At 56.7% G+C, this 27,701-nt stretch overlaps 6 protein-coding genes across 6 annotated transcripts; 3 read left to right on the top strand and 3 right to left on the bottom strand.

Moving 5' to 3' along the window:
- Positions 1-798: 798 nt before the first annotated feature.
- On the top strand, positions 799-3,936 carry CDEST_12719 (uncharacterized protein; the record flags this gene model as incomplete). Its single annotated transcript, XM_062928875.1, has 1 exon — positions 799-3,936. One exon carries the CDS (start codon positions 799-801, stop codon positions 3,769-3,771), a length of 2,973 nt encoding a protein of 990 aa, XP_062784926.1. The 3' UTR covers positions 3,772-3,936.
- A 2,100-nt stretch (positions 3,937-6,036) lies between these two features.
- CDEST_12718 (Putative DNAJ-containing protein) lies at positions 6,037-8,298 on the bottom strand. Its single transcript, XM_062928874.1, has 3 exons — positions 7,992-8,298; positions 6,605-7,920; positions 6,037-6,548 (listed from the first exon to the last, which is right to left on the bottom strand). The coding sequence occupies exons 1-3, from the start codon at positions 8,095-8,097 to the stop codon at positions 6,381-6,383; spliced, it is 1,590 nt and encodes a 529-aa protein (XP_062784925.1). The 5' UTR covers positions 8,098-8,298; the 3' UTR covers positions 6,037-6,380.
- A 660-nt stretch (positions 8,299-8,958) lies between these two features.
- CDEST_12717 (Putative dTDP-4-dehydrorhamnose reductase family, rmlD-like substrate binding protein) lies at positions 8,959-11,706 on the bottom strand. Its single transcript, XM_062928873.1, has 3 exons — positions 11,142-11,706; positions 9,798-11,039; positions 8,959-9,703 (listed from the first exon to the last, which is right to left on the bottom strand). The coding sequence occupies exons 2-3, from the start codon at positions 10,239-10,241 to the stop codon at positions 9,254-9,256; spliced, it is 894 nt and encodes a 297-aa protein (XP_062784924.1). The 5' UTR covers positions 10,242-11,039; positions 11,142-11,706; the 3' UTR covers positions 8,959-9,253.
- Positions 11,707-12,775: 1,069 nt separating this feature from the next.
- Positions 12,776-15,347, top strand: CDEST_12716 (Putative squalene/phytoene synthase, isoprenoid synthase domain superfamily). The gene is made up of 4 exons (XM_062928872.1): positions 12,776-13,452; positions 13,552-14,611; positions 14,690-14,851; positions 15,029-15,347. The coding sequence occupies exons 1-4, from the start codon at positions 13,397-13,399 to the stop codon at positions 15,140-15,142; spliced, it is 1,392 nt and encodes a 463-aa protein (XP_062784923.1). The 5' UTR covers positions 12,776-13,396; the 3' UTR covers positions 15,143-15,347.
- Positions 15,348-18,528: 3,181 nt separating this feature from the next.
- CDEST_12715 (Putative peptidase S8/S53 domain, peptidase S8, subtilisin, His-active) lies at positions 18,529-21,366 on the bottom strand. The gene is made up of 3 exons (XM_062928871.1): positions 19,950-21,366; positions 19,716-19,869; positions 18,529-19,647 (listed from the first exon to the last, which is right to left on the bottom strand). Exons 1-3 carry the CDS (start codon positions 20,547-20,549, stop codon positions 19,133-19,135), a joined length of 1,269 nt encoding a protein of 422 aa, XP_062784922.1. The 5' UTR covers positions 20,550-21,366; the 3' UTR covers positions 18,529-19,132.
- Positions 21,367-21,618: 252 nt separating this feature from the next.
- CDEST_12714 (uncharacterized protein) lies at positions 21,619-21,915 on the top strand (the record flags this gene model as incomplete). Its single annotated transcript, XM_062928870.1, has 1 exon — positions 21,619-21,915. One exon carries the CDS (start codon positions 21,619-21,621, stop codon positions 21,913-21,915), a length of 297 nt encoding a protein of 98 aa, XP_062784921.1.
- Positions 21,916-27,701: the final 5,786 nt, after the last annotated feature.

Raw genomic sequence — 27,701 nt, 5'->3', positions numbered from 1 at the left:
TCCATACCGCGTCTCGCCTTTATCTTCTAGGACGCTTGCGACTTTGGATGAGTCTGCCTTCTCACATTTATTTTATCTCGTTGTACGTGCAGACCACCCTGCGGCATATGTCTCATACTTGTGCCAGCTGGTCACTGTTGCATTGTTTCAACTGTAGTCGACGTTTTACACAGAGAGGAGCCTACTTTTCTTCTATGAGAGGCCCGTCCGACCCGTCCGAGAAAGAATCGATAGACACAGGCACGAGACAGATCTCTTCATCCCTCACCAATCCCAGCCGTCCTCACCGCCGGCGACGAGTCGGCGGGGGAAGGGGACGCTAGACATACTGTAGCGACATTCAACGTCCCGTATCGTGTCCCGAGCCGGAATTGCAGGCTCTCCAACAGCCCTCGTCACTTTCAGAAATCCCAGGACGACCCTCCCAAACCCCCCACCACCACCGTGGCCGGTGGGTGAAACTTGGAAATTGGCCTTACACAAGGGCAAGTTTACGGATACTATTTCCAGAGTTGGTGTCCAGGGCTGCAGGTAGGGAGAGAGAGAGAGAGAGTTGGGACAGTGACACGCTGCCAGAGACAGCCACGGTCAGGGGACGGCCAGCGACAGCCAGGGGAACCCGGTTTCGTCCAATGCGGCACACACAAGTACCAGTCCTCGCGCCACCACCTCGCAACTGCGGTACGCCTGGGCTAGGTACTTTCACCTCTTTTCCCCATCCCATTTTTACCCCCTCCAACACCATAGCACCTGTGGCCGCCTGCACTTGGGCAGTGGCAGCGGCCCTCCTCCCCCAAAATGCGCTCTCTCACCTCCGTCGGGGGTGTTGGAGGCGGCAGCGACAGTGGCACCAGCAGCTGCAGCAACATCAGCAGAAACAACAATGCCTCGACTTCGTCACCAAGACATGATCTAACGTCGAAACCACCGCCGCATACTCGCAGCAGCACCAGCAGCAGAACACACCCCCAGCAGACTAAGCCGCACCACCCAAAACATCTACTCCAGCAGAAACAACAACCCAAGCAGCAGCAGCAGCATCCGTCCGACTCGTCCCGACCAGGGAGAAACATCAGGCCATCCATCTCGCCCGCCACCCGCAACAACCCCGTCGCATCTGTTCACCGGGCGCAGGCAACATCGACATTGACATCAATATCGCAGCGCTCATCAGCAGCACCTTCGCCAACTCCAAGAGTAACAGCATCAGCGGCGGCAGCAGCATCTTCTTCTTCGTCGCCCACGCCCTTCGCCAGTCGCAAGTCCGTAGCGGCCCAGTCTCCTCGGACCACAAATAATCCCACTTCGTCTAATACAACCGAGTCTGCTGCTGCTGATCTCCCTAGTCATTCTCCCACCACACCACTGACCGCCGCCGTTGCTGCCAGTGGCCCACCAACGATAACCGGGCCCGGACGCATCACAGCTGCCACCACCAAAACAACCACAACCACAGACACCTCCTCCTCCAACTCCTCCAACTCCTCCAATTCCCACCCAAACACAACAACATCGTCACCTTCACCTCCCACGGCCTCGACACCGACATCAACGCCCACACCACCGCCGCAGCCCCCAATCTCCTCCGCTGCCTCAACACGTCGGCAGCCCGCCCTGTCCTCCAGCCTGCGCACTCCCCTCCGCACACGAGACCAAAATGTCCTGAGCCCCTCTCGCCCTCCCAACGCCGCGCGAGCGAAGCCGTCGCCCACCCCATCACCCTCATCGCCAGCGTCCGCTTCCGCTTCCTCGACGCCCACAATGCCCCCCTACGAGAAAGGGGGCAGCACCACCACCCGCCAGCCCGCCATGCCTTCTCTCAGCGCAAAGGCAATGGGCCGCACTCCCCTGACCCCGAAAGTCGCTGCGAAACCCTCCCCCGTCGTGACGCCCTTGGGCCGTCGCCGAAACGATCCCTCCAGTAATAACAATACCAACCACCACCACTCTCATACAGCCGTCGGCGCCGCCAGGGACGATCTGAATACCCCGGCCCCCTTTCTCGCCGCTACGAACATCACCCCTCGTTCGGGAAGTCGCCAGAGCCGTGTTAACAGTGCTAACACGACCCCGAACGGCACTCCGAACACGGAAAGAAACGACTGGGAGCACCAACCCTCTACACTCGAGCCCCCGAGGCGCCAGGTTGTTACCTTCAGCCCGCCTTCTAGTGTCAGCAGTCGGAACGATGCGCCCGACTCCAAGTTTTTCTACGCCAGCGAGGCAAAGCCCTCCCAGTCTGCTGCCCCCCAGCCAAAGGCCCAGTCGAAACCTCTGCCTCCCGCCCAGCGAGGCTCGACTTTCATGTACGCCAATGGCAGTGCCGTCGAGAAGAACAGGCCAACCTCCCCCGGCCTCGGTTTCACACCAGTGCTGGCGCCCTCACTGGCACCTTCGCTCGCACCATCTCACTCCTTGCCTCTTGCCCCGGTCCCGGACCCGCCACCGAGCAAGTTCTTTTACGCAAATGGCGCCCCCAATCTGCAGCCCGGCTTCCGGCCCTCGTCTGCTGCATCGGGCACCGGTTCCGTCGCCTCGGGCTCGGGCAAGCTGCATAGGACATCGGCAGGCTCGGCCGGAGGCTTCTCGATGGCACAGCGACCCCTTTCACCAAATAGGCCAGCACAACCCCCGACGTCTGCGCCGCTGCTCAAAAGCAACGGCGTACCTCCCCTTGCTGTCGGCCGAGCTCAGATGACGAGTCCGCCGCCGCTCGCACCGCTATCTCACAAACGTCGGACGAGTACCGATGCCCTTTCGCAGGTTGCCAGCCATGCCGGATCAGAGGCCCCAGCCACGGACGCCATGATCATGTCTAGGTTCATGGCTTCGCAAACGTCGACCCCCTCCGAGATAGCTTCACCGACAGCACAGAGCTTCTTTGCCCAACAACCCATTACGATTGCTTCAATAATACAGGCAGCCGATGATTTAGAGGAGGACGACGAGGAGGAGGACTCGGTTGATGAGTCAAAGGATCTAGACGACCTCCACAGCCCGACCAAGTCATCACACGGCGATCCGCTAAACGACATGGTTCTCAATGCGAGAAGAGAGCGCAAGGTGCAGGATTTGGAGATCACCAACGCTTCTTTGGAGGCCATTAACAGGTCTCTGGAAAGGCAGCTGCGGAAACAGACGGCAGAACTGAGGAGGTACAAAAGGCTGTCCCGATCTGGGCGTCTGTCAGTCCCTCCTTCGGCTGCATCCAGCCGCGTGCCTTCCGAAACCAAGCCCGCGGGCCTCGGCATCGATGGCCTGGACTTGTCGGACCTTAGCGAGGACGAGGCGGAAGACGACTTGGGCGACATGGACGAATCGATGTTTGAGTCGTCCGAGCTGTCCGAGACGGATTCGACGTCGCCTACCAGTCCCAAAATGGACACCGACCGGGACGAACGGCGTCGTACTCGGGACGAAAAACGCCTGCGGCTGGATCTTTCCAAGCACAGGGAGTTGCTTGTCGACAGCCAGAAGATCAACCAGAGCATCAAGAGATGCCTGAACTGGACCGAGGAGCTCATCAAGGAGGGCAAGAAGGCGCTCGAATACAACGTCCGCCCCAGTGATGTGGAGCTACCCCCACGGGTCCTTCGCCCGGCATATCTGGAGGAGAATGAGGATGATGGGCGGGGGCCAAGGAACGAGTTCTCAGTCTCGTTACCGAGCAGTCCAATGGACTCGCCGAGAAGTCTTTCACCGCAATGGAGCAAAGAGCCGCAGCCGCAGGACCGTGATAGTGGCATCGAGTTGCCTGCGGACGGTGGCTGACGGCCTGACGAAACACCATCACACACGACATAATATCTTCAGCAGACAGGTTCTCTCGCCGCGACCTGGACGTTGCGGCGGTATCGCACGACATCACCACTCACGGAACACACTCATTTTCATTTTTTGCTAAACAACCCTGTTTGGTTTTTTTTTTTCTCTCTTCTGTTTTTTTCGCATGGCACGGGGAACAAACTCGGGTTAGGATCAGTCGGAACCACGGCGTTTTCTCTTTTGTGTCATCATCGGGCCTTCGAGGGAGAAGGGGGAGGCAAACCCATCATCGGCGAGGCATCGTCCCCTCCCCTTTTCGGACAGGAAAAAAAAAAAGGTTTGGGGAGGGGGCCTGCGACACACTGCTCTAGTCTTTTTTCACTCAATTTCCTTTGTCGCACTATTTTTGTGTACCAACAGATACCCCAAAGCACTTTACATACAAACAAACGGAACATATTTGGCGGCTGGATGAATCCTCTATGGGTGCCTCGGCTGCGCCTGGTCGGTCTGGGCATATGTTGTTGAACTCTGCAGCAACGCGAGCGGAGCACGAAAAAAACGAGACAGAAAGGAGATGGAGACGGGAGGAGAAGGAAGGGGGGGCCGGTGGAGGTTGATGGTCAGCCCGATTTGTACTTTACCAAATCAAGTGAATAAAGGCCAGCAGAGAGCTGGCCATGATCTAAGCCGTGTGCGTCCTTGCTATTGTCAACCTCGGAGACTCTCACCTGGCTGGCGCCAGCCACTCGACGGTTTCGCTCGCTTGTCGAGCAAGTGGACGGGGCAAGCGGAACACTACCCTCGTCCCCCGCCGGGCGAAAACCCCTATCTGTGTTTCCTTTCTGCTCGGGCGTTGGCTGCGGACAAGGGAGGGGCCGAGGTCTAGGGAGACTGGTCTTTTGGCCTGGCGAAAGGACAGAAGGAGATGTAGATGGGGTCAAATTCAAACCAGGGATGGACGGAATAGAGACTCCAACAAGTCAGCCAACGATCACGGATAATTGCGGCTGTCGCAACCCTACGAAGCTGTACATATTGGGACATGGTCTTGAACTGGAAGCCGCTGGCTGAGCCATGCAGCCACGACGTGTGTACGTATCACATCAGAGCCGGTGGGTGGTTGCAACCCACCTAGCTACACTCTTCCTCCCGCTCTGGGTCCTGGAAAGCAAACGAGTTGTCATAAAAGACAAAGACTCCCGCCCGGGTTGAGTGTATGAGTGAAAAAAATACATGAGGCAAACAGACCTACGACCAATCCTGCACAAAAAAGGATTTAACAGTTCATTATTATCATGAACCACAGTTGTAATGCCTCGTGGCGGAATCGAACCGCCGATCTTCTCATGTCACTAGGGTACTAGTGAGACGCTATACCACTTAGCCAACAAGGCGATGTGTGTTCGTCCCTGATTTTGAACCCAAGGACCACCAACCGAGCAACAGGGAGGGGCGGTGGGGCGCGCCGCCAGGAACATGCCGGACGCCCGGGGGGCGGACGACGGAGCAAGTCCAACATCGCCGTCAACGCCCCGTTACACATTCTCTACACTCGGTCCCGTGCGGTTTAGCGGTGGTCCCCGGCCCCGGCTCGGTCCTGTCCGGATCGCGTACGAGCATAGACCGGGGACTGAGTAAAACATCACCCGCCTCCCCTTGAACGTCGTCCCCACGGGCTAAAGCACCCGGTTTTAAATGAAGATACTTCACCGCTCCCTCTCCCTCTGCTTCCCTCCCTCTCTCTTCCTTAAGCAAAGGGCTCCTTTGATATCGAACCCGCCTGGCGTCTGTATTGGCTCCCGCCGCTGTAGGTGACAAGGAGGAGAAGCCACCACCAAAGAGGCCGCGGCGTTCCAATGACCGACCCGTACCTCGTGGCGAACCTGGAACCGTGGATCCTCTCATCGCGGCCGTCAAATGTCGGGCCCTTGACTGAAATATTCTCTGAAGAAGGGGGACCCGTCCTCGGCCACACAAAAGGGCAGAAGGAACAAGGTTCCCACCCCGGAGTTCAGCATACAGACAGCAGCGGACAGAGAGAGTTCCCGAGGCCATTGTTATGGCGACGCAAACAGATCACGAGCAGCAACCATCCAGATGGGACCTTCAGCGTCTCGCTCCGCTGAGCATCGTGGCCAGACACGTGGAACTACTTATCGACAGCGGACCAGGAGACACGAAAGGATTCATCCCCTAGCATGAAAGCTCTCTTAGCACGAAAGCACCCAAGGGGGCGATTAGAAGCAATACCTTGTATGCACTGGTGGTGATCAGCTACCAAAAGTTTGCCCCAAGTGAGAAGAGCAAGTGGAGGGGTTCTGTTTTTGCCCGACCACTCCGACGAGCACCCGTCAAGCCAGCCTCCCCGAAAACAAGGGAGAACAAAAACAAAAAATGAAGAAAAAATTGATAAATGTCCATCTATCGCTCTTCCAAGTGGTAAGACTAAAAAAAGTGCTTGGTAAACGGGCCCGAACCGGCCCTTCCCCCCTCGACCTGACCCCAGAGGAGAATTCAAGGCCAGAAACGGCGTATGGTATCTCGTTCGTGCACAACTACTTTGTCCCGTCCGTCTCCCTCCGCCTTGCCCGTCTCGGCGCAGACGCGCCGCTCTACGACTTTTCGGGCTTGGGCACGTTGGGCGCGTCCTCTGCGACCTCGGCCGCGGCGGCGTTCTTCTTGCCCTTCTTCTTCGACTCCTTGTCCTTCTTGATGGCTGCCTCGGCGACGAGTTGCTCGAAGACGAGATAGTCTCCCTCCTCCTCGAGGGATCGTTGGGCCTGCGGCGTCGGGTTAGTATCAACAGGCCGACGGCTCGGAACCGGCGAGTACGTACCTTGGAGAAAATGTCACCGATGATGACCAGCGCCTCGGCGCGCTCCAGTCTCTTGGCCAGGGGAACCTTCTTGTCGTTGAGAACAGAGTCACAAACCTCGCGCAACACGCTCTGGATCTCAAACTTGGAGCCGCGCCATGCGGCCGTGAGGATCTTGCCCGTGACGCGGCGTTCGTACTCGGCCTTGCGCTCATCGGACCACTCCTCGCCACCCTTCTCCTCCATGCGTGCCATCTCCTCGATGGTCTGCTGCGCGTCGATGGCAGAGCTGATGGTGTTCCACGTCTCCTTCACGATGGTGCCCTTGTCCTTGACGCGGCTGAAGAAGCCGCCGATGCCGAGGAATTTCTGGCTCCGCAGCAGGGCCGTCGCCTTGGCGAGGTAGGTCTGGCCGATGGCGTGCAGGATGTCTAGGCCGAACGATTCCATCTTCATGTTCTCCACCTCGAGACGCGTCTTTTCCTGGAAGGACTTGGTGACGTCGGCGCCCTTGTCCGTCTCAGTCCACACGCTTATCCTGTCGAGCAGCTTGCGGGCGAGCGTGTCGACGCGCTCCTGTCGCACACGGGCACGCTCCTTGTCGTAGGCGGCGAGCTGATCGCGCTGCTCCTTTGTAAGGTTGCCCTTCTTCTTCTCCTTTTTACGCAGCGACTCCTCCGACTCGGCGCCCACTCCGACTTCATCCGAGGGCCTGTCCATCAGGGCAGGCCGGAGAGGAATCTGGTGACGTTTCGATGTACCGGACGGGCTCGGCGATGGTGTCCTCGCCTTGGCATCGTAAGGGGGAGGCGCGCTGGCCGCGTAGGGAGGGGGCGTGTTGGTTTTGTTGGCGTCACCCGACGCTGAAGCGGCAGCTTCGGCAGCATCGCGTGCCTTGAGGATCTCCTTCTCGTCTTCGACGACAACGGCGGGCGGGGGGGCGGTGGAGGACCCGGCGGGGGCGGTCGCGCCAGTCTTCTCTGCATCGGCGGCGGCAGCGGCTTTGGCGCTCTCCTTCTTGGCCTCCTCAGTGCCCGGGAACTCGCCGTCGGCAGCTTCTTCGCCATCGGCACCTTCCTCGCCCTCTTGCATCGTGATATCCATGGTGGCCGTCAGGTCCTTCATCAAACTAATCTCGCCGATCCAGTCGACAAAGGCGTCACCGCCAAAGATGGATGTGAAGAACTCGGCGGGATCGGCAAAGCCCTCGGAAGGCTTGGCGCTGTCTTTTCCATACTTGTCGTAGGCGGCGCGGAGGTCCTTGTCGGAAAGGACTTGGTAGGCTTCACCGATCTCCTGGAACTTTTCGTGGGCCGAGGGGTCGTTCGGGTTCTTGTCTGGTCCATGATGTCAGAGGGGGGTGCTCACGGAGACGTCTGAAGCATGAACTTTGTGCGACTTGGCTTACCCGGGTGGTGGACAATAGCCAGCTTTCGGTAGGCTTTTTTGATTTCGATATCGGTGGCGGTGGGCTGGACACCGAGAATGTCATAGTATGCCGTATCGACAACCATGGTCGCAAGCGTATTGAGGGGTATCAGGTGGATGGAAATCTAGCTGGGGGCGCAAATAGGTCGGTTGCTGGTTGTAGGATGAAAAGGAGCAAGTATGAAAAGTCCTCTGCAGGAAGATGGCGGGATGTTGAGGGTAGGGATAAAGGTGCAAAAGTGATTCGGAGAGAGCAAGAATCACAAGGAATCGACCGGGACTTGGTGGTGGTGTTGACTGGCTAAGCAAGCGGCGACTGCGGCAGCCCACCTCAGCATTAATTTTGGGTGGATTTATGTTTTCGCGGTGTGCCCCGCCAAATTACGTCGTTGGGCGAGACCCGTGGGCCGTGGGGTTTCAGTGAGCAACGCTCTTCTTGGGTACCTAAGTTGGTAAGGTAGGTCAGGTAAGGTAGGCTCACAGGCCGCCTAACCTGCCTAGATACCTGGCCACCTAGGTAGGTAGGTACCTAGGTACTCTCACAGCTTGCAGGTGACAACGCTGAGCCTTACGGGCGCGCCGGCAAGGGATGGAAAGGTGCCAATGCCATTCACTGCCGCTGCCGCTGCTGCCACTGCGGCCTAGAAGATTACGCGGACAGGGACATGCTGGCAGGGATGACGTTGCGCCCATTATTCCATCGCTTGGATTGTTTCTTTTATTAGTCTTCGGTCCTTGTACGCACAAGATCACGGTCATCAAGCAGGTCTTATTGCGTCTCGTGTCGCACACTATTCCAAGTCCTTATCGTTGCGTTTGATTGTTTGATACTTGAGCAGACAACCAGTATCGGGGTTCTAAAGACTGCGATCGTTCGTAACTCAAAAGCATCACGTACACTTGGTCGCTTACACGCATCAAGTGTCGTCCGCGATCCGCCTCAGAAGCTTCTCAGCTCAACACACCGGACAACGCCGAGATGAATGAGCTCCACACTGGCTGCACCGGGTCACCGACTCGACTCACACAGGTAGCACACTCTTCGGCGCTTGACATTAGCACCTGACATCAACCCACGGCATTTCGGCATTCAAATTCATGCTTTTCTTTCAACTGCTTCGCATTTCGATTAGCAACCTGATAGGCTCTTCTGTCTTTTGGTTTGTTTCCCCCCCACCTCCTATTTCTGCTCTACATCCACCATTTCCCATATACGGCGAACGCGACCTCGCCTCAGTCAATCTACTCGACACCGTTGGCCTTCATACGCTCGAAGCAGCCGCGGTACGCCTCGTGGATCTCAGGCACCGTGTAGTTGTACTCCTTGAGCTTCTTCTCCAGCTTCGTCGTGTCGAGCTTGCAGTTGCTACGGCCGGCCTTGATGACCTTGGCCTGCTCCTCGAGTGAGAAGTTCTTCCACGTGAAGCTGGGGCGCACAATCTCCTTGAACAGGGAGAGCACCTCGTTGTGCGAGATGGCGCCCGGATTGGTGAAGTTGTAGATGCCCGTGTCCTTGTGCTCGGCCATGAGGATCGAAGCGGGCAGGAGGTCGTGAAGAATCGTGTTGCTATTAGGGATGTCGACGACCCGGTCATACTTGGCGATCTTGGTAACAAAGTTGCGCGAGTGCAGGTCGTCGCTGACGGGCATGCGCAGGCGGAGGATGAGGCAGTTGGTGTAGTGCTTCATGACCTATGGCAGTCGTGATTGTCAGCAAATACTTTTTTCTCTTCTCCTCTTATTTCCCCTCCCTCGACGGCTAGCTTGAACGGGTGTAACAACATACCTCCTCGACGTGGCCCTTAGTGTCAGAGTAGAAGCTGCCCTTGAAGTTGGCAGGGTCGGTCTCGAGGTAGCCGGCGCCGCCAATGGGGTGGGCATCGTCGTACTGGTAAATGCAGCCGGTGGCGAAGACTGTGCAGTGGATGCCCTTGAGGTAGCAGGCATCGGTGAGGTTCAGGGTGCCGATGACGTTGGAGCGCATCGTCGCCTCCTTGTTGTCCTCGCACCAGTCGACGTTGGGACGGCCCGTGCAGCCGGCGCAGTTGAGGACGTGGGTGGGTTTGACCTTGTCGAGCTCGGCGAGGACGCCCTCGCGGTCCTCCATGCGGACGGTAGTGGTGTAGACCTCCTTGCCGTCCTTCTCGAGGAGCTCCTTGAGGTGGTTCGCAACCCAACCCTTGCCACCCCAGATCAGGAAGCGGTTCGCAGAGTGTCCGTTGGAGGCCATTGTGACGATGGCTGCTGATGATGCCGATGCTGTTGATGTTGTTGAAGTTGGGGTTGTTGGAGATTGTGTCCTTTTCCAATTATTGATTTCGATGTCGGGCCGCCGTTGAAGAGGGGGCTTGGGCGGGACTCTCTGTAAGGTTTCGGCTGAGCTGGGATGGTGTAAGTTGCGAGTCGTGTATCGGTAGAGATATAGTCGGGCGGAGAGGTCTTATATGGGTGGGAGATAGCTGGCAAGGGAGAAGACGCAGCTGAGTGAGATGGAAAGATACAGAAGGGGGAGGGGGCGGAAGAAGAAAGGGTCAAATAGAGTAATTTGTAAGACAAGGCGCCGGTCTCTGGGAAAGGGAAGGTGTGAGACGGATTATTTATCTGGGGTTCGGCGTGGCAGGTGCTGCGACCCAAGGGAGATTCCAGAGAGGAGGGAGAGACTTTGATTTTGGGTTCAGGTACGAGTCGTACTATCTGCATATCAGCTGCGGTCTCGACCTCCCCTCCACTCCCCTCCCCTCCCGTCCGCTTCCGGTCTTGGATGGATGTAAAGTGTGTGCACCGCCGGTAATAGTAGCAACCGCAGCGACGTTTCCACCCCCACCTTCGGGACGACTGGACAGGTACCACGGTCGGAGTGCTGCCCCGTAGTGCAACTTACGTACCTCGAGTACGAAGCTTACCGGGAGCTATGTTCCAGGTTGATTTGATGGCTGGTGCTTTCGGACGGCAGACAGCTATTTCGGTCGACGCCGTCTCGGCCCCAGCATCATCTCGTCTCTCGCGGGTGGTGACTGTTGTGCGTGGACTGTGGACCGTGTAAGCCACTGGGTACAGTAGGTTTATCGAGTCCCGCGGAGGCACAAGGGCCGCGGCGAAGAACGAGGAAAGGAAAATGGGCGCCACAGACTTGTTAGCAAGAGACAAGAGGAGAAAGTAGCGACTTGCTACACGGTGCCGCAGCGGGCTTCAGGACAAGTATCGCAGAGAGCTACGGCCTAGGTTGAAGCAGGCTAGACGGGTTGGGAGAAAGAAAGAGACAGAGAGAGCGAGAAAGAGAGGCTCGTTGCTCCCTTGGGGATGCAAGAAGTGAGACATTTTGCCGTCGGAGGCTCACCGCAAGATGTTCTCCTCCCTTGGGACACAAGGCGGTGGCGATCGGGGGCAGTGTGGTACGAGAGAGACAGGCACTGCACGACAGGACCGGAGCAAAGAGAGAGAGGGTCGACGCCCTTTTCAATACCGCCTGAGTGTCGGCCGTGGTGGAGACAGAAACACGGAGCCGCAAAGGGGGACCACCTCGTCGGAAGCTCCAGGGTCTTGGCCGCGGCATGCCTTGTTGTGTTGGATTTGGAGGAAGCTCGATGGTGTTCGGCGCCCATCGAGCATCCCAAGAACCGGGTGACAGAGGCTTCCGCCCGTGGTTCGGATGCTCGGGCCCTCGATTGGGGAACGACTGAGATGGGAGAGCTCTGGTCGGCCTCCGAGACGGGGGAGAGCGGAATGACGGGTAACCTACGCGTGGAAGAGTAACCGCGCCTGACCCTTTATGGGCCCCAACTAACGGGCTGCGTGGAAGAGTATCCGTAGGGACTCAGGGAGGAGGAAGACAATGAGCTGTTGGTGTTGCCCCCCCACACACACCTCATTTGCCGTCAGCATCACAAGAGATGAGGGGCCCAGTTGCCTCTTGCGGCCGGGTGCAGCTGCTCTGGCGATGCAAGATTGACCCACGAAGAAGAGAAGATCGGATGATGCACTGAGAAGAGATGTCGAAGAAGACTTCGCATAGAAGGAATGAGAATTCGGACATAAGTCTGATTCACAGGCGGTACAGATAGAATGCAAAAAACGATGGAAGAAAATCCAGACCTTCGAGTACGTACTCTGCCTAGTGTAACTGTATCTGAACCTACCTACCTACCTACCTACCTAAATACCTAGGTACCTACTTGCCCATGGACACACTGTAATCCAATCCAACGAAGCACCTATGGCCCGTGCATACCCCGCAGCTGCGATGCAGACTCAGAGGGGAGCAAACACTCACTCACCCACACACACACATTCAGGGACCTGCGCCGCCGCAACCTGCCATCCGACCAATGACAGCCGAAGTACCGTTCTATTGGCTCGCTTGTGCCTAGCCAACCCCGCCCCAACCGGTGCCCGGTGCTCGGCGCCCTCAACTTTCAAGTTCCTAATGGGATTTTGGGCTACCGGGTTTCGGCCGGACCAGTTCTTGCTGCGGTTTAGCGGATAGACGGGCACAATAAGCCATCTCTCACTTTGTTCAGCGGCCACGCATAGGCTGCCCGTCACCGTCCCACCACTCACAACCGCCCGCTTGTCAATGTCCGACGAAGGCGACAGCGCTGAGAGGCTAGGGACGACAGGCCCGACACCACCACCAACACCACCATCATCGCCAGCGACCCCGAGATATCGTCTTGGCAGACGGGCTTTGGCTCCTTCGCGTTTTGCCAATTTTGAATTTGGAAAAGAAAAAAGGAGCCGGGGTCGGGTTGGCGGGTTGGCTGCATCAGTGCACCGCAATCCAATGTTACAGTATTTAATTCCCACCCCCGGTTTTTTTTCTTTGGCTGGCTTCGTGCCGTTGGACATCTGTCTTTGCTGTACGTACAGGTAATGACAGCGGAGAATTCTTTCTCTCCTATTCCTGCTCCTGCTCCTCCTCTTCCTGCTGCAGCTCCTTTTCGTGCATATCACTGAGCATTGCTGCTGCTGCTGCTGCTGCTGCTACTGTTACTGTCTAGCGCCGTTCCTGTCAGTTGATCTCCGTCCCCCGCAAGTCACCAACTCAATTCTTCATCCGGTCCAAAAGTCCGTGTGTCATTCACCTCTTCTTTTCCACCAACACACGCACTCCGGACGTCGCGCGCAAAAGTACAAAGTATCCGTACCCGTTCCGTTCCTCGACCCACGACTTCACTCGACGCTGCTGGTTAACACCTCGCTCGACGTCAACAACTGACCTTTTTGGACTCACCGCCCAGCGCGAGACTCGACTTCACCTTGTCGACTCGTCCACCACGTCCGTCATTCTACCGTCTCTCTCACACACCCTTTTTCTCTCTCCCCCTTCACACCTCGACCGTACTACACACTGCAAACCGCCGTCCCTCGCGACGACCACCTGCCACCATGGGTGTCATCTTCTACCTCCTGCACCCGAGCCAGCTCCGCGCCATTATCCAATGGTAGGTTTTTGCAACACCCCGATGGCCGATTAGCTGCGCCTGCGCAATGCGCTCGCTGCCTCTCCTCCCATTGCGCGCTCCCGCTAACCCTGCGTCTAGGAAGGTCTGGCACGACCCCGTCCACCGTCGCGACCCTTCCAAGGAGGATCCCACCCTCACGGCATGCTTCGAACATCTCAACAAGACAAGCCGCAGCTTCTCGGCCGTCATCCAGGAGCTCAACCCCGAGCTGCTGGTGCCCGTCTGCTTGTTCTACCTTGTCCTGCGCGGCCTCGACACCATCGAAGACGACATGACCATCGACATCAAGGAGAAGGAGCCGCTGCTGCGCCAGTTCGACCAGTACATGGAGCAGGACGGCTGGACCTTCACCAAGAACGGCCCCAACGAGAAGGATCGCGACCTGCTGGTGCACTTTGACGACGTCATCACCGAGATGAAGAAGATCAAGAAGCCATACTACGAAATCATTAAGGACATCACCATCAAGATGGGCAACGGTATGGCCGACTACGCAAAGAACGCCGCGTTCAACGAGAACGGCGTTGCCACCGTCAAGGAGTACGAATTGTACTGCCACTACGTCGCCGGCCTCGTCGGCGACGGCCTGACGCGCCTCTTCGTCGAGGGCAACATGGCCAATCCCAAGCTTCTGGAGCGCCCCGAGCTCACCGAGTCCATGGGCCAGTTCCTGCAAAAGACGAACATCATCCGCGACGTCCACGAGGACTACCTCGACAAGCGTCGCTTCTGGCCCAAAGAGATCTGGGGCAAGCACGTCGACACGTGGGACGATCTCTTCAAGCCCGAGAACCAGCGTAAGGCCCTCGACTGCAGCTCCGAGATGGTGCTCAACGCCCTCAAGCACGCCGAGGAGTGCCTTTTCTACATGGCCGGCATCAAGGACCAGAGCGTCTTCAACTTTGTCGCCATCCCCCAGAGCATGGCCATTGCCACTCTTGAGCTCGTCTTCCGCAACCCGGCCATCTTCAGCAGCCACATCAAGATCACAAAGGGCGATGCCTGCCAGCTCATGTCGGACTCAACACAGAACCTGTTTGTCGTGTGCGATGTCTTCCGGAAATACACCCGCCGGATACACAGGAAGAACGACCCCCGCGACCCCAACTTTGTGCAGATCAGTGTGCAGTGCGCCAAGGTAAGTTTTCCGTCTGTGCCCTGTTCGTCCGTCCGTGTCTGCCGCCGCCATTGCTAACCGAAATACCTCCACACACAGATTGAGCAGTTCATCGACTCGTTGTTCCCGCGACAGGACCCTAAGAAGCTCGGAGAAGCGGCGAAACAGAAAGAGCGGGGCCAGCCGGGCATGGACCCAGGCGAAGCCTTCATATTGGGCGGCATGGTCCTGCTGACCCTCTTTTTCGTCTCTGCTCTTATGGTGAGCCTCCAAATTTTTTCTTTCCCTTCCTCATTTAATTCACGTCCGTCCTTCTTGACACCTTCATCCTCCCACAACCATCCCTTCGGTCCAATATCCCCTGACAATTCAATCCTCTCTTCCTCTTTTTTTTCTTTCACCGTTACACTTGTCAGCTGACCGCCACGTCCCTCTCAGATCGGAACGGCTTGGTACTTTGGCGCCCGCTTCGACACGCTTTGGAAGACGGACAGCGTCTACTGGCCCGGCACGCAGCCCGGCTCGGCGCCGATTGACCACAAGGAGTTGTAGACTCCGGACAAGACAAGAACAAATGTTGTTCTGTTCTTTGGCTACGCTTCATCTGACTTGTTGACGGTACATATTGACGAGGAGTTTTCGGTTGCCCACTGCCGGCCTGACGACGTATTGAGGAGCCCATACTAATTTTTGCTAATACACACACCATCGTTGTGATGGGTTTTTCGCGATGGCATCGTTTTATCGCTTCCACCTACCTACCCAACATGTGACGTGTATCTGCCTTCGTTCCTTTTACGAGTGGTACCCCATTCTACTCGCGTAGACAAACCAAGCACGGATGTCAAATTGCAATTCAGTCCCGCCGCGAGGTGGTCATGACTGTGGTTGTGCCGAAGAAGTGCTGATATCAAACCCCACCGGCAACGACCCCGTCCATCGCGGCGGGTACGGGGCGGGCGCATCTTCCACTGTCTCCAGGGACGCGCTCTTCTGCTCCGGCTTGCAAACATACTTTTGTTGACTCAGTGCATGTCTTAAGCATATATTCGCGTGTCCACGTGGCCTTGGTCTCTGGCGGCTTCGTTGAGGGGATGTCTTTACTCGTCTGATCAACGGCCTTCCATCAGGTGACACGCCTGTCGTCAAGTATGCGGTTTCTTTCCGGGGTCGTCCCGTGGCCCTCTCCTCCGTATCCGTCGGCGATCCGCTCTTCCCTAGACCCCAGACGTCGGAAACTTGGGCAGCGAGCCTCAAGAGTGTTCCGATTCAAAAGGGAGGGATTCCAACAAAGGAGGACGCTGGCGGGAACAACCGCTGCATGCTCAAGTCGAGACAGAACATGACGACGGCCTCGCGCCAAGGCATAGTAGAGCTTCGCGGTCCATGGGCCATGGCATCAACAACGAGGGCTGGGTTGGGTTTCTCTCCTGATCCTCTTCCCCCTTTCGCTTGGCAGCGTGCCCGGCGAGCGCTGCGCATTTCAGACGAGACCGGTCCCCCGGTGGATGGGAGTTCATGTGGCCCTTTAATATGCCGTTTCCCACAATATGCCTTTGTGTTGCGGGGGGGGGGGATGAATCCCAAGAGTCCCAGGAAAGAGAGAGTTTGTGTGTGTATGTGTGTGTGGCGGATTCCATGGCCCAAGGTTTTCCCGGCGACCGATTCCGTCTGGTGTTTATTGTGCGTGGCCGGGCGGCGTGTGTCGCAGGTCTGCAGAGATGCGGCTCTTGGAAGACTTCTCGGCGTTCATGCGACGGCCGGCTCGTGTCTCAGCGTTTGAGCGTGGTTTGTGTAAGGTTGTCCCGGGTGCGCACTGGCCTCCCTCTCTCTCTCTCTCTCTCTCTCTCTCTCTTTCTCTCTCTCAATCTCTTACAACTACTCTATCGCAACGAGACGAGACGAGACGGTCGATGGATGGATATACACCCCCCCCTCTTTAGGGAGAGCGATCCCATTTACGGCTCGGAATGAGCAGCCAGGCCGAGGCCACGCGAGGGACCGGGTCTTTCTTACCCATTGGACCACGGTTTTGAGCAAGGGTCATTGAGAGAGAGAGTGAGAGGTGAGCAGCAACGCTGCAGTCGCCCGTTTCCCCCCCCCTGGGACGCCAAGAGGCGAATCTCACTATATCCCATACTAAGAAGGGGTGACGGTCTATGACGGAAAGCCCAAGACGTGCCAGTGCCGTTTTGGACCGTTGCTCTTGACGGGGGCCACGAGTCTCGGTGCGCCAGTCCGCCATTTGTGGTCATCGTAGGCCGATCCAAAGGGGAGGAAGGGGGATCTGTTATAGCAATCATCACGATAAGGGAAAGAGGGCAAGGAGGACGAATTCATGACCTAAACGGAGCGAGTTCGTCTTCGTATCCTTCGCCCACGCTAGATCCGAACCCGACACACCCAGATCAAGAATCCCATCCCGCCGAAACGTATTGCGCCGGGGGACGACGACGACGAGCTGGACTTTCCTATCTCGTAGTTTATTGAGCGAGCGAGAAAGGGGGGGGGAGTGGGCATTTATTGAATTCCCACTGTTCAGGTAGGTGTGTCGGAATATTGGATGAAGCGGGTTGACTCGTGCTCAGCTGACCCTCATCACTACCACCACCACCACCAACACACCACACCCCCTTTCCTCCTCCGTCCCCGGTATGTCCGCCCGTGTCCACGTTGCATCCACGCCCGCGAGGCCTCTACACGCGATTCCCACTCGGTCGCCGTCCGCCTCTCGTATTATCACGATATAAGGCCGGTGAGTGGGGTGGGATAGGAGTCCCGGGACTCGGTCTACTGCCGTCCGGTGTTGTTCGTGAAGTGAATACATTCGGGGGGGGGGGAGAACAAGGTGAAGGATATGCCATAGAAAAAGCCAACAGATTAACACAAAAAAGAAAGGAATAGGCAATCTGCTCGCCTACGCATATACCAACCTCAGTCGCCGAAAGCGAGTGTCCGATCTCTGGTTATGTTTCCATGAGGAGGGGGGGTAAAATCTCGGATCGCCTGTCGCCTTTTCGCCCAGTTGGTCAAAAAAGAAAACGAAGAAAAAAAAACCCCCAAGAAAGGACACCACCCTCTTCTCCCTCTTATTCATCATTATGCGGCCCGTTGTTGGTTGTTTTGACTTGATCTGACACCTCACACAACAGCAACTTGAGCAGAAACAAGCCCGTTGACTGAAGGCAAGTCATGACATGAAGCCTCATCGGGGGGAGGAGGAGGGGGGGAAGGTTCACGGTCCCCTTCCTCCCAATGGTTTCTGGCCCTGTCCCGTCCGCCCCAGCGCCAACGAGATTCTTCGATTCACCTTCCACGCTGAGTTCATCCCATCATCTGTCCCCCTCCCCCCCCCCCCTCAAGTGACCCAATACAGAAACCATAACTTTAATCCTCATTCAAATCCCCAAAATGTCTCGGTCCTCGACTTTCTCCCCACAACCTTCTTTTTCCCGCAAAGGCAATGCCCTCTCCCCGCCCGCCACCCTCCCTCCCACATGCTCTCTCTCCTTTCCCCTTCCCCCTTCCCCTTTGGTCCGAATGTGTGAAGAGAGTGTCGTGGCGTCATCTCAGCTCTTCCTTGAGCACCCTCTCTACCTTCTAGCCGTCTAGCCGACGGAGAGATACCGGCCACCGTCTTCTCCGATATGGTGTGAGACTGGTGGTAGGGATAGGTTCGAGACTTGTGGAATTGGGGAAGGCCTTTCCCTAATGCGGGAGGTCGTCCGTATGACGTCTGCCCTCCTTCAGCCCCCGGCCTGGAATGGGATATGCGGGCGTCTGGCCATGGGATGACTGGATTGAATGGCCCTGGGCTGATGCTGCAGCAAGCAGTGTGTAAGGACATCGAACCCATCAGTCTTGACAACCAGGCCAGGAAGGGTCAAGACATTGGCATACATATCACAGTTTAAACCATGGCAACAAGCGAGTAAGTATGTAGCTGTCTGCTCTCATTACCAATTCTCTCTGGAATTTCCTAAATACATGGGGATTTTGGCTCAGAAAGAAAAAGAGATAACATGTCCAAGAAGGAAGAGAAAGAGAGGACCAGGGGGAACAAGACCAGAAAGAAAAAAGCCCAAGACAGAATGTCAGTTCAGGTCGTGTGACGAGGGAACCAGCCCTATCGAGGGTTTTCTTTTGTTGTTTTCCATGTTCATGCATCTTCTTCTTCCTGAAATCGAGGTGGTTGGCTTGCCTTCCCCCTCCATGTATTCTTCTTTACATACAGTTGACCAGAAAGGGTGGTCCTTGCTGGCCAGTCTCTGCTCTGCCTGTGCTTGCTGTGCTGTCTGAAAGCCCGCTTGCCGATGCATTGCGAATGTGACGATGTGGTGCCGAGTTGGACCGACTGGGTATCCTCTAAAATGCCGTGAATTTCTGGTCGTCTCCCCTTGAGTAATAAAATGAACGCAATGGAAGCGACGCGTATTAAACCGAAGGAAGCGAGAAAAAATTGTCAAGGGGAGGACGTCGTCATGCTCAATGCCTGATCCAGAGAAAGAGAAAAGTCTAGACCACCAGCAAATGGCAGAACTTCTAGAGCTGGCCGTTGTTGGCGATCAGGTTGGTGGTACCGGCCGTGTTGCGCTGGACTGAGGCCCCAGAAGCCTCAGCGAGGGACAGCATACGGTCGGTGACGGCCTTGACAGTGTTGAGGTTCTCGAGGCTCATCAAGTAGGCGGCAAGGCCGGCGACGTGGGGAGAGGCCATCGAGGTGCCGGAGAGGGTGTTGGTGGCAGTGTTGGAGGAGATGCCGACCGAGAGGATGTTGACACCGGGGGCGAAGATGTCGACGGCAGCGCCGAAGTTGGAGAAGGAGGCCTTGCGGTCGTTACGGGCGTCGATGGCGCCGACGGTGATGGCGTTGGGTGCCGACGCGGGCGACGTGTTGGCGGCATCCTGGTTCTCGTTACCGGCGGCGACGACGGGGACGACACCGGCGTTGTTGAGGGCCTGGATGGCGCGGTTGACGGCGGCCGAGGCAGAGCCTCCGAGAGACATGTTCATGACGGCCTTGCCAGTAAGGTTCTTGGCGGCGACGTCGTCAATGACTGGACGAGGTTAGTCGGAGAGGCTCTCTCATGCATGGAATGTTGCAAGTGGGGGGTCTCAAACTTACTGAATTGCATGCCATCGAGGACGCCAGAATTAGAACCAGCACCATCGCCGTCGAGGACCTTGACGGCAACGAGGTTGGCGTTCTTGGCAACACCAAAGGTCTGGCCCGCAACAGTGCCAGCGACGTGAGAGCCGTGGCCATTCTCATCGGTGTCCTGCAATCTCATGTTAGCCTCTCATCTCACTACCTGATGCACTGAAGCAGCAGGGGCAGCTGCAGGGTAGGAAAACATACCACGTTGTTGACAAAGTTGGCACCAAAGGTCGCGCGGCCCTGGAACTCGGAGTGAGTGGTCAAGATGCCCGTGTCGACAATGTAAGCGGTGATGCCGTCGCCGCCAGTCTGGTCGAAGACGTAGCCCGTCTCACCAGCAGCGGCGTGAGACATGCGAACAAGGCCGGGTGGCGCGTTGGTCTGGGAAACGGTGGCGGACAGCTTGACCTTGGCGTCTTGCTCGACGTAGGCGACCTCCTCAGCGTTCATGACGCTCATGATCATGGTGTCGTCGGCCTCCATGACGGTGGCTCGCCAGTTGTTCATCTTGAAGTTGCGGGTTGAGGTGCTCAGAGAACGACCGTCGAGGGAACGCTTGCCAATGTTGCGCTTCTTGATTGAGGCGGCGAAGGAGGACATCTTGGAGGTGATGGCGTCGTCGTCGAAGCTGCTGTTGTAGACAACGATGTACTTGTTGGGGATCAGGTCGAGGGCGTTCAGGTTTGAGATGGGGACGCCCATGAAGGTACCAGAGTCGGAGGTCGAGCTGCCACCGAGGCTGAAGGGGGCGGCGAGGGCAGCGGGCAGCATGGCTGCGAGGAAAGCGGTGGCGCGAACCATGTTGGGCGAGTTGTTGTCGAGTGGCGGCGGTTATGTATGTAAATACTGTGGTTTTTGATAACGGTCGAGAGAGCTAGCTCGTCGTCGTCGGCGTCGTCGTTAAATAGATGTGAAAGAAACGAAGATTGAACAAGACCACAGGTCTCTTGAAACTGTCGTAGTTGCGGTGATTGGACGTCTAGGGAAAGAACAAGAAAAAAAACAAGAAATTGAATTCTTGAAGTCGTCGGGGGACGTGGTCGACACGGCGGAAAAAAGAGGCGTGTACGAGCGAGAGAGTGACTCGAGAAGGTTGGGAAGGCGGGAAGGAGTGCGATGCGATGCGATGCCGAGAGACCAACAGAATAAAGCTAAGGATCCGGATACCAGTCACGACACAAAGCCTTTGTTTACTTGTTGAACCCTCAAAACCGGTCGACGGAAAAGCTGCCCGAACCAGGTGAAACAAGGTGTGATAAATGAGTAGTCGATGAAGCGGAATGAGAACGAGGCGGGAGGGTTGGTTGGGGGTGGTGTTCCTTAGCTAACCGGCCACACAGTGGGATGTGCGAGGAGGATATAGACTAGAAGGACTTTTTGTGGGAGGGGAGGGGATAGAGAGGATGTCGATAGCAAAAAAGAGGAGGGAGAGACGGAGCAAGAAGAAGTAAGAGACGAAAGGCGAAGCACAGCTAAGCCAGATGGACGAGGTTGTGGACCGTAACTTATGTATAACGACGGACGATGAGAAGAGGGAGAGAAAAAAAAGAAGGGGAAAGCAAGGAAAGAAGGAGGAAGACCAGGGGAGAGAAGAAGATCGACCGGGGTCAGTGGTACACCAAGTACTGCATCTGCTGTACGTTTGCTGCAGGTACGGTTTGTCCCTAGAGGTAGGTTCCTGGTGCTGTCGGTCCCATCCTCACTCAAGTCTGGCACCGGCTCACTTGACCTGGGGCCTGGTGCTTTGGTGCTTGACCATGACCTTGGCCCGGGGGGGGTTCTGAGGCGTGTGGTCTTGGTGGGGAGGGGTGTGGTTTGGGACAATGTATAGGGGTGTGGTGTGTGAGTGGGTACACTGTGGGTGTATTAGATGGAGACCATTGCTGGATATGGATACAACGAGGGCAAGGACGAATCCAGCAGGACGAATGAATTGAGCTTCAACAAGGGACGAGGCAAAGCGAACGTTGTCAGGTTGTCGAATGCTACGCGTGGTGTTTTGCACAAGGTGGAAAAGCCGCCAGACCGCCACCACGGAATGCGAACTAGCAGCTGGGAGCCGAAAAAGGGACGAGACGCGATGGCGGAAAGAAGACGACGACGACGATGCCATGAGCATGAGGGAGGAGGCAGTCTGAGGAACAGAGGAGAAACCAGGAGGCGCTAGGGTACCAGAGCCACAGACAGAGACCAGACAGATGGGGGATAGACCCCCAGGGGAGACAGGAGTACGTAGCCTTTCTGTGGAGAAATGTACGTATCTGAACGATCCGTGCTCGCGGCTTGGCTTGGCTCCCTTTTTGGCTTGATGCGCAATTCAGGTACTTAGGTACCTGGTCACTTCTATAGGTGCTGCTTGCAAGTCGGTGCCAAGCTGTATGCCTTTGCATAGCCATGGCAGCAGTTTTGCATTGTGCATGCCATGTTGCCTGTTTCTCTTCTCGCCCTTTCTGCCTCGAGTATCACCACCACCTGCAGGACTCCTCGTACTAGTACCTGTTGTAGCAAGTAAGCAAAAGGGATGCGGTTGAGACGATGATCTCCTTCACACTCTTGATACCCACACATTTTACTCTCGGGAGCATGCTGCTAGGCCGCTGACGCTAGACTAAATCGAGCTTCTTCGTCGCCTTTTCTTCCTTGGGTGGCACAGTGAATTAACGGGGGTGGCCCAGGCCTTGGCGACTTACTATCTGTTCATTGGCTAGGGATTTATTGATTTACCGTTTTGCTTCCCCCTCTTTTACAATTGGAGGGGATTGATTTTTTTATTTATTTACGGTCTCTCTACAATTCTGTGGTTTTCCCACACTCCCACCACCTCTCACCTGTCGTCCTATGGATTACGGTTTCCTTAGGGACATGTGGCGGTAGTTCCAACGGGATGGATGGATGGCAGCACTCTTGTTTTCCTGGGGGTGGGCGAATGGAGGTGGATAGACGACAACTGCAGCGGCAGTCAGCGAGCGTGCATGCCGCTCAACGATTCGACTAGGGATCTCGGCGGCAGCGCCACTCAGTTGTGTACCGGCAGGAATCTACCAACCGTTTGTGCAACCCGGCCGAGATATGCATGGATAAAAAGGGAACCAAGATGGGAATAAGATCTGGCGTGTCTTACCGAGTCAACCTTCATAAGTGGTTGGAGGAATGTCTAAGAGCGGCAGAGGCGTTTCGACGCCGGTACCCGCCGCCGCAACCACCTCCGTGGACGCGATGGTGACACTCGCACGCGCACATAAACAAACTCCTGTCTTCCTGTTTGCCCTCCACCAGATACAAAGCAAATAAACACATTGATTACACGCTTGGAAGGATGGGCCAAGCAGCGGACGCTAAACGGAGCGGCTCTAGGTGTTGCTGTCAACTGCACGGCTCATCACCGTTCCGTGTCAGCAGGGAGAGTAAGATAGGTAGCTCAGATGTGTATGTGTATGTGCGCGTGCGTGCGTGCGTGTGCGAGAGAGAGTGTGTCCGGCTCGAGACGGACAACACAGAGGAGGCAGACAGACGTCGGTCGGTGTGGTGACGTTCGGCTCCCCGTCTCTCGGATCGAAAAGAAAGTGAGCAAAGTCCTCGGTCGCCCCCGATACAAACACAACCTGAAGCCGGATGCCAGTGCGCATCATTGCTTCTTTTCCTTCCGGGCCTTTTCCAGACCTCCGCTTGCTTGTTTTTTCCTTCTTTTTCTTTCCTCTTCTTTTACTTGCTGCGTACTGATATGCAATGATCTCCATTTCTTATTCACCATTTTTTCCTTGCCTCGCCTCCTTCCTCCTCCACCCAACGCCGCACCTGTTGCTTCGTCGAGTCGAGCCAGGAACCCCCCCCCAAAACAGGAACGTGGTGGGGCCAATACCTCCCTTTTTCATCATTTTCCCCTGGACCTGGCAGGCGTGGGCGTGAGGATCATGGTACGTACTGCTTCAAGGGTACGAACAGGTACGTACTGCGACTACCTCGCACCACAGCCGGACGTCGGAGGCTAGTCTCGTGGTGGGAAAGCGCCAATCCGTAGCGGTTCCCTCTTCGGGCGCTGCGGCAGCCAAGTGTGCTTCTGACTGGCTGTGCCAAGTCAAACAAGCCCAATGTCTGGAGACGCTACGTCGTCGATCCTGTCGTGCCTGTCCCCTTAATCCCCACCCGCTAGCGCCGGTTTCGACCCTGTCATTTCGACTAAATCTGTAACGTCCAAGTCCAGCGCCTCATGGCAAAACAGACGACTCCATCGAGCCCAAGTCGCCAAATCAGTCTCTTTCGCCCTTCCAGGTTCCACTCTGCCACTCGCCGCGTCGTCCGCATCGTCGGCTCTTGTCCGCATCACTTCGTACTCACCACTCCCGTCACCCGCCGAGTCTCGTCCTGTTGCGTCTGGATTGTTGCGTCTTGGCCGCCCTAGTCTGCCTGGTCCGTACGTCCGTCTCCCTCGTGGAAAACATTGCGCTACATGTTGCCCCCCGTTGCCCCCCTTTCCGCCGGGGCCGTGACGCCGTTGACAACCCGCGTCTTGGATCCCGACGCCACCGCCGGAGACACTCGTTATTACACCCACGATCCTGACTTCCCTCCCTCCCACTTCGCTCAACACCGGACAGCGGTGCGTCTCGTCTGTTTTGTGTGTCGCACACGTAGTTGACGCGTCGATTCTCTTGTCCCCCCGCCTTGGCCCGGTCTCTTTCAGCTATTTACACGTCTCCGATTGTCAGGACTCTGCACTATTCCTCTGGGCATGCGTCGTCTACACTAACAGGTTGTCTGCTCCACGCCACACACGTGCGCGATTCTCGAGAAAAACCTGGATATGCCTGGATGCCATATGCCGGATGTCGGATGTCGGATGCTAGATGCAGCCATCATGTAGAGATACGGTTTGCATCTCATCGATAGCCTTCACTCGACCCGCCCATCTAGCTCTTTCTGCTACGCGCCCCCCCCCCCCCCCCCCCCCCCTCCTGGTCAGTCTCTTTCTAAACTCTTTCCCGTCATCGACTGGGCCGGCCGACTCTGCACTCCCGGGTTGAAGCTCTTCAACATCATTGACGATGCCCGCCGCTGCCACCCCTACTACCGATCTGACTGCCGTCTACGTCGTATCGTTTGCCGCCCCCTCTTCCTGGGCATCCCTAACCTCTATGCATTTTTCCACGACGTGCCCTCCGAGACGCACGCACAACCTGTCAGAAAGTCAACCTTAACCATGAGCATCAATGCAAACTTGCCTTGGGCTCACGAGCCCCAAGGCACACGAGGGCACGAGGCCATCCTAAGCCGAATTGCGGCTCGGTCTGGGCGGACGCAGACCATGCGCCGCGATACTTTCCACTTCCCGCCGCAAAGCCGCAAAGAACGGCGTCCGACTGCCCCCGCCCACGGCCTCGTGTAACACAATCCGTCTTTCTGGGCTTACTTTCTTAGTCACCGTCAGGAATGGTTTTGTAGTGTACATGTTGCCATCTGATGCACCAGCGGAGCAGGCCGCCAAGGGGGGTGAAAGGGGGGTTACATGTCGCTGCTCCCAAGATTAGCATCATGCAGAAACGGGAAAACAACAACAGTAACCACACGACGACCACTGAGACGGGGAATGAATAGTGGAATACGACCCTTTCGAGGAGTTTGCCTCGAAACCGTTTGAAACCGTGCCTCCTTCGCTTCCAAGCCTTGGGGGGAAGTCACTGTCGATTTTGGGGATTGTCGCGGGAGATTGACGGGCGTCTGATCACTCGTTTGACGTTGCCGTGCGCGTGCTCTTTGCGGTATGATGGGATCGAGGGGCGAAGCGGAGAACAGACCAGGACTAGCAACTGTATAATTGTCTGTATCCGTACAGGTCATCGCCGCCGCAGGGTCGCAAAACACCATCAAAGGACGAACACTCTCTCCTCTCTCTCCAGACATCTCTCCCTCCCCCCCCGCCAGTCTCCTAGTTGGACAACCTCTCCAAGCCCAAGCCCAAGCCCAAGCCCGAGGTCCTAGGCCCTAGGACCTGCAGCGTAGGTTACATTATGTGGGAATGGTGATCATCTGTCGTCGCGAACACACCCCCCTCCCCTCTCCCCAAAAAGAAGCCCAGAGGGAACGTGCCAAGCCCATCTCCCGTCGTGCAGCGTCGCCATGCTACCTCAAGGCCAAGCCTCGAGGTCCACGCGGCGGCTGCTGCTGCTTCTGCTGCCGGACAACTTCTTGCTTCTCCAGCGACTGCGGCTCGGGTGCCACAAAATGTTGTGCTCTGCCGTCCGTGATAGCCCCCGCCCCTTTTCCCCCGCGTGCGCGTGGTTGGGTTGCCCAAGGGCTACAACAGCGGAAAAATTTCCACTCTTCTCGACACCATTTTGTGTTTATTTTATTTTATAATCAATCGGACGCCGGCTCGCAGGATATCCAGCTCCTGGCGCTATTACAAGGTTCACCGCCCAGAGGCGATCTGCAGACTGCAGGGTTGCTCCGCCCTCTACCCTATTTTCGACGTTAATGCGCCGAGGCGAGGAGAGGCAGCCGTACCCTCTTCCCTTCCCCTCCCCTCCAATGCTCTACGGTGTTGTACGAATGCCGTGCTGGGCCATCATCGACTGATGGCAACCATGCCGTGCGTAGACTTCCGACGTCGACACTTCATCTCGAGCCGCAAGATGGCGGCCGGCCGGGGTAGAACCGCCGTTGGTCTTGAGGGGTCCGATGGAGCGGTCAGCCCCCCGCTCCCCCGGCATGAGGCGAGGATGAGAGCGGCGGGTTGGCCGCACGATCCGCATGACGGCTTCAACTCTAATCGAGCTGTCTCTGCGCGACACCTATATATCTGGAGGTTCGGTACCGATGACCCCTGAGACGCCATCGTGGCACGCGTGGCACTCGTTGCTCTGAAATGCCCGGCTCCAAACCACCTCGGGATCTCGAATGGTACCTACGGAGATAAGTACTCGAGGCGGTCCCCTTGGAGCTTAGTGCAGGGGGATCTCTTGCAATTTGGCGGATGTTGCCAGTCATGGAACAACGTCGCACGAGGAGATGACATGCGCAAAAGAGCCCGCGCACGTTTGTTCAATCTCGGGAGCCTCCCCATCTCGGGATGGAGCGATCCCCCCCACGAATCCTGTACCACAAGACCCGAGCGGGCTCGTAGGTTGTAGCGGTGGCTTACGGGTGCTCATGCCGCGGGCGGATTTGTGCAATGATGTGCTATGCTGCGTTGTGCGATATTGTCGCTGGCTGACTGTCGCACACGCAACGGGCGACGCTCCGCCAACTGCGATGTCTGCCAATGGTTTTCCGACAGCCAAGGCCTTCTGTCTCGATTGGAAACCCGTCAGAGGCTCAAACAGTTCGCTCCTTGTTTTCAACATGGTCCACCGGTCAGTCGCTGGAGATTCCCGCCATGCGGCCCTTCGGGAAGCGGGAGGCCAAAGGTTAGTGGGCAGCACGCAGCCCGTCGTGGCACTTTGGTCGGTTTCTCCTTTCTGTTCCAACGCTCGCGGGCTGACGACGGCGCGCTTCATGATGGTTTCTGTCCGTCTGGGTCACAGTGGGACTGAGTGTGTATTGCGGCACCATGCGGAATGACAGCTGGAGGGACAGCTGCGCCCAATAGCATACGTAAGTGGTGAGCGGCAGCTAGTCCAGCTCCCCCATGGGCGGTGCTTCACGAACGATTCATAACCACGCAAATGCTAGAAATTATTGCAGTTGCTTGCTTCGAGAGAGCCATTCTGGTCGTTGAAGTGCATGTGGTTTTGCACACCGCGGGTGTTTTAACCCGAGTCCTTCTTCACCATGTGGCAAGCCGTCCTTGCTCTCTTGAAGCAGCGATGCCATGGTGAGGCTGATATCCCGGAAGGCTAGCGAGGGAATACGTAGGCAGTGATCGACGTCGCTATGAAGTAGATAGATTAATAGAGACCAAAGCTGTATGCCACAGGCTCTCGACAGCAGTGTGCACCACTGAAAGAGCCATGTCCA

This window comes from Colletotrichum destructivum, chromosome 8 (genome assembly GCF_034447905.1).
Source record: "Colletotrichum destructivum chromosome 8, complete sequence".
NCBI lineage: Eukaryota > Fungi > Ascomycota > Sordariomycetes > Glomerellales > Glomerellaceae > Colletotrichum > Colletotrichum destructivum.
This window is presented reverse-complemented; position numbering and strand designations above follow the sequence as displayed.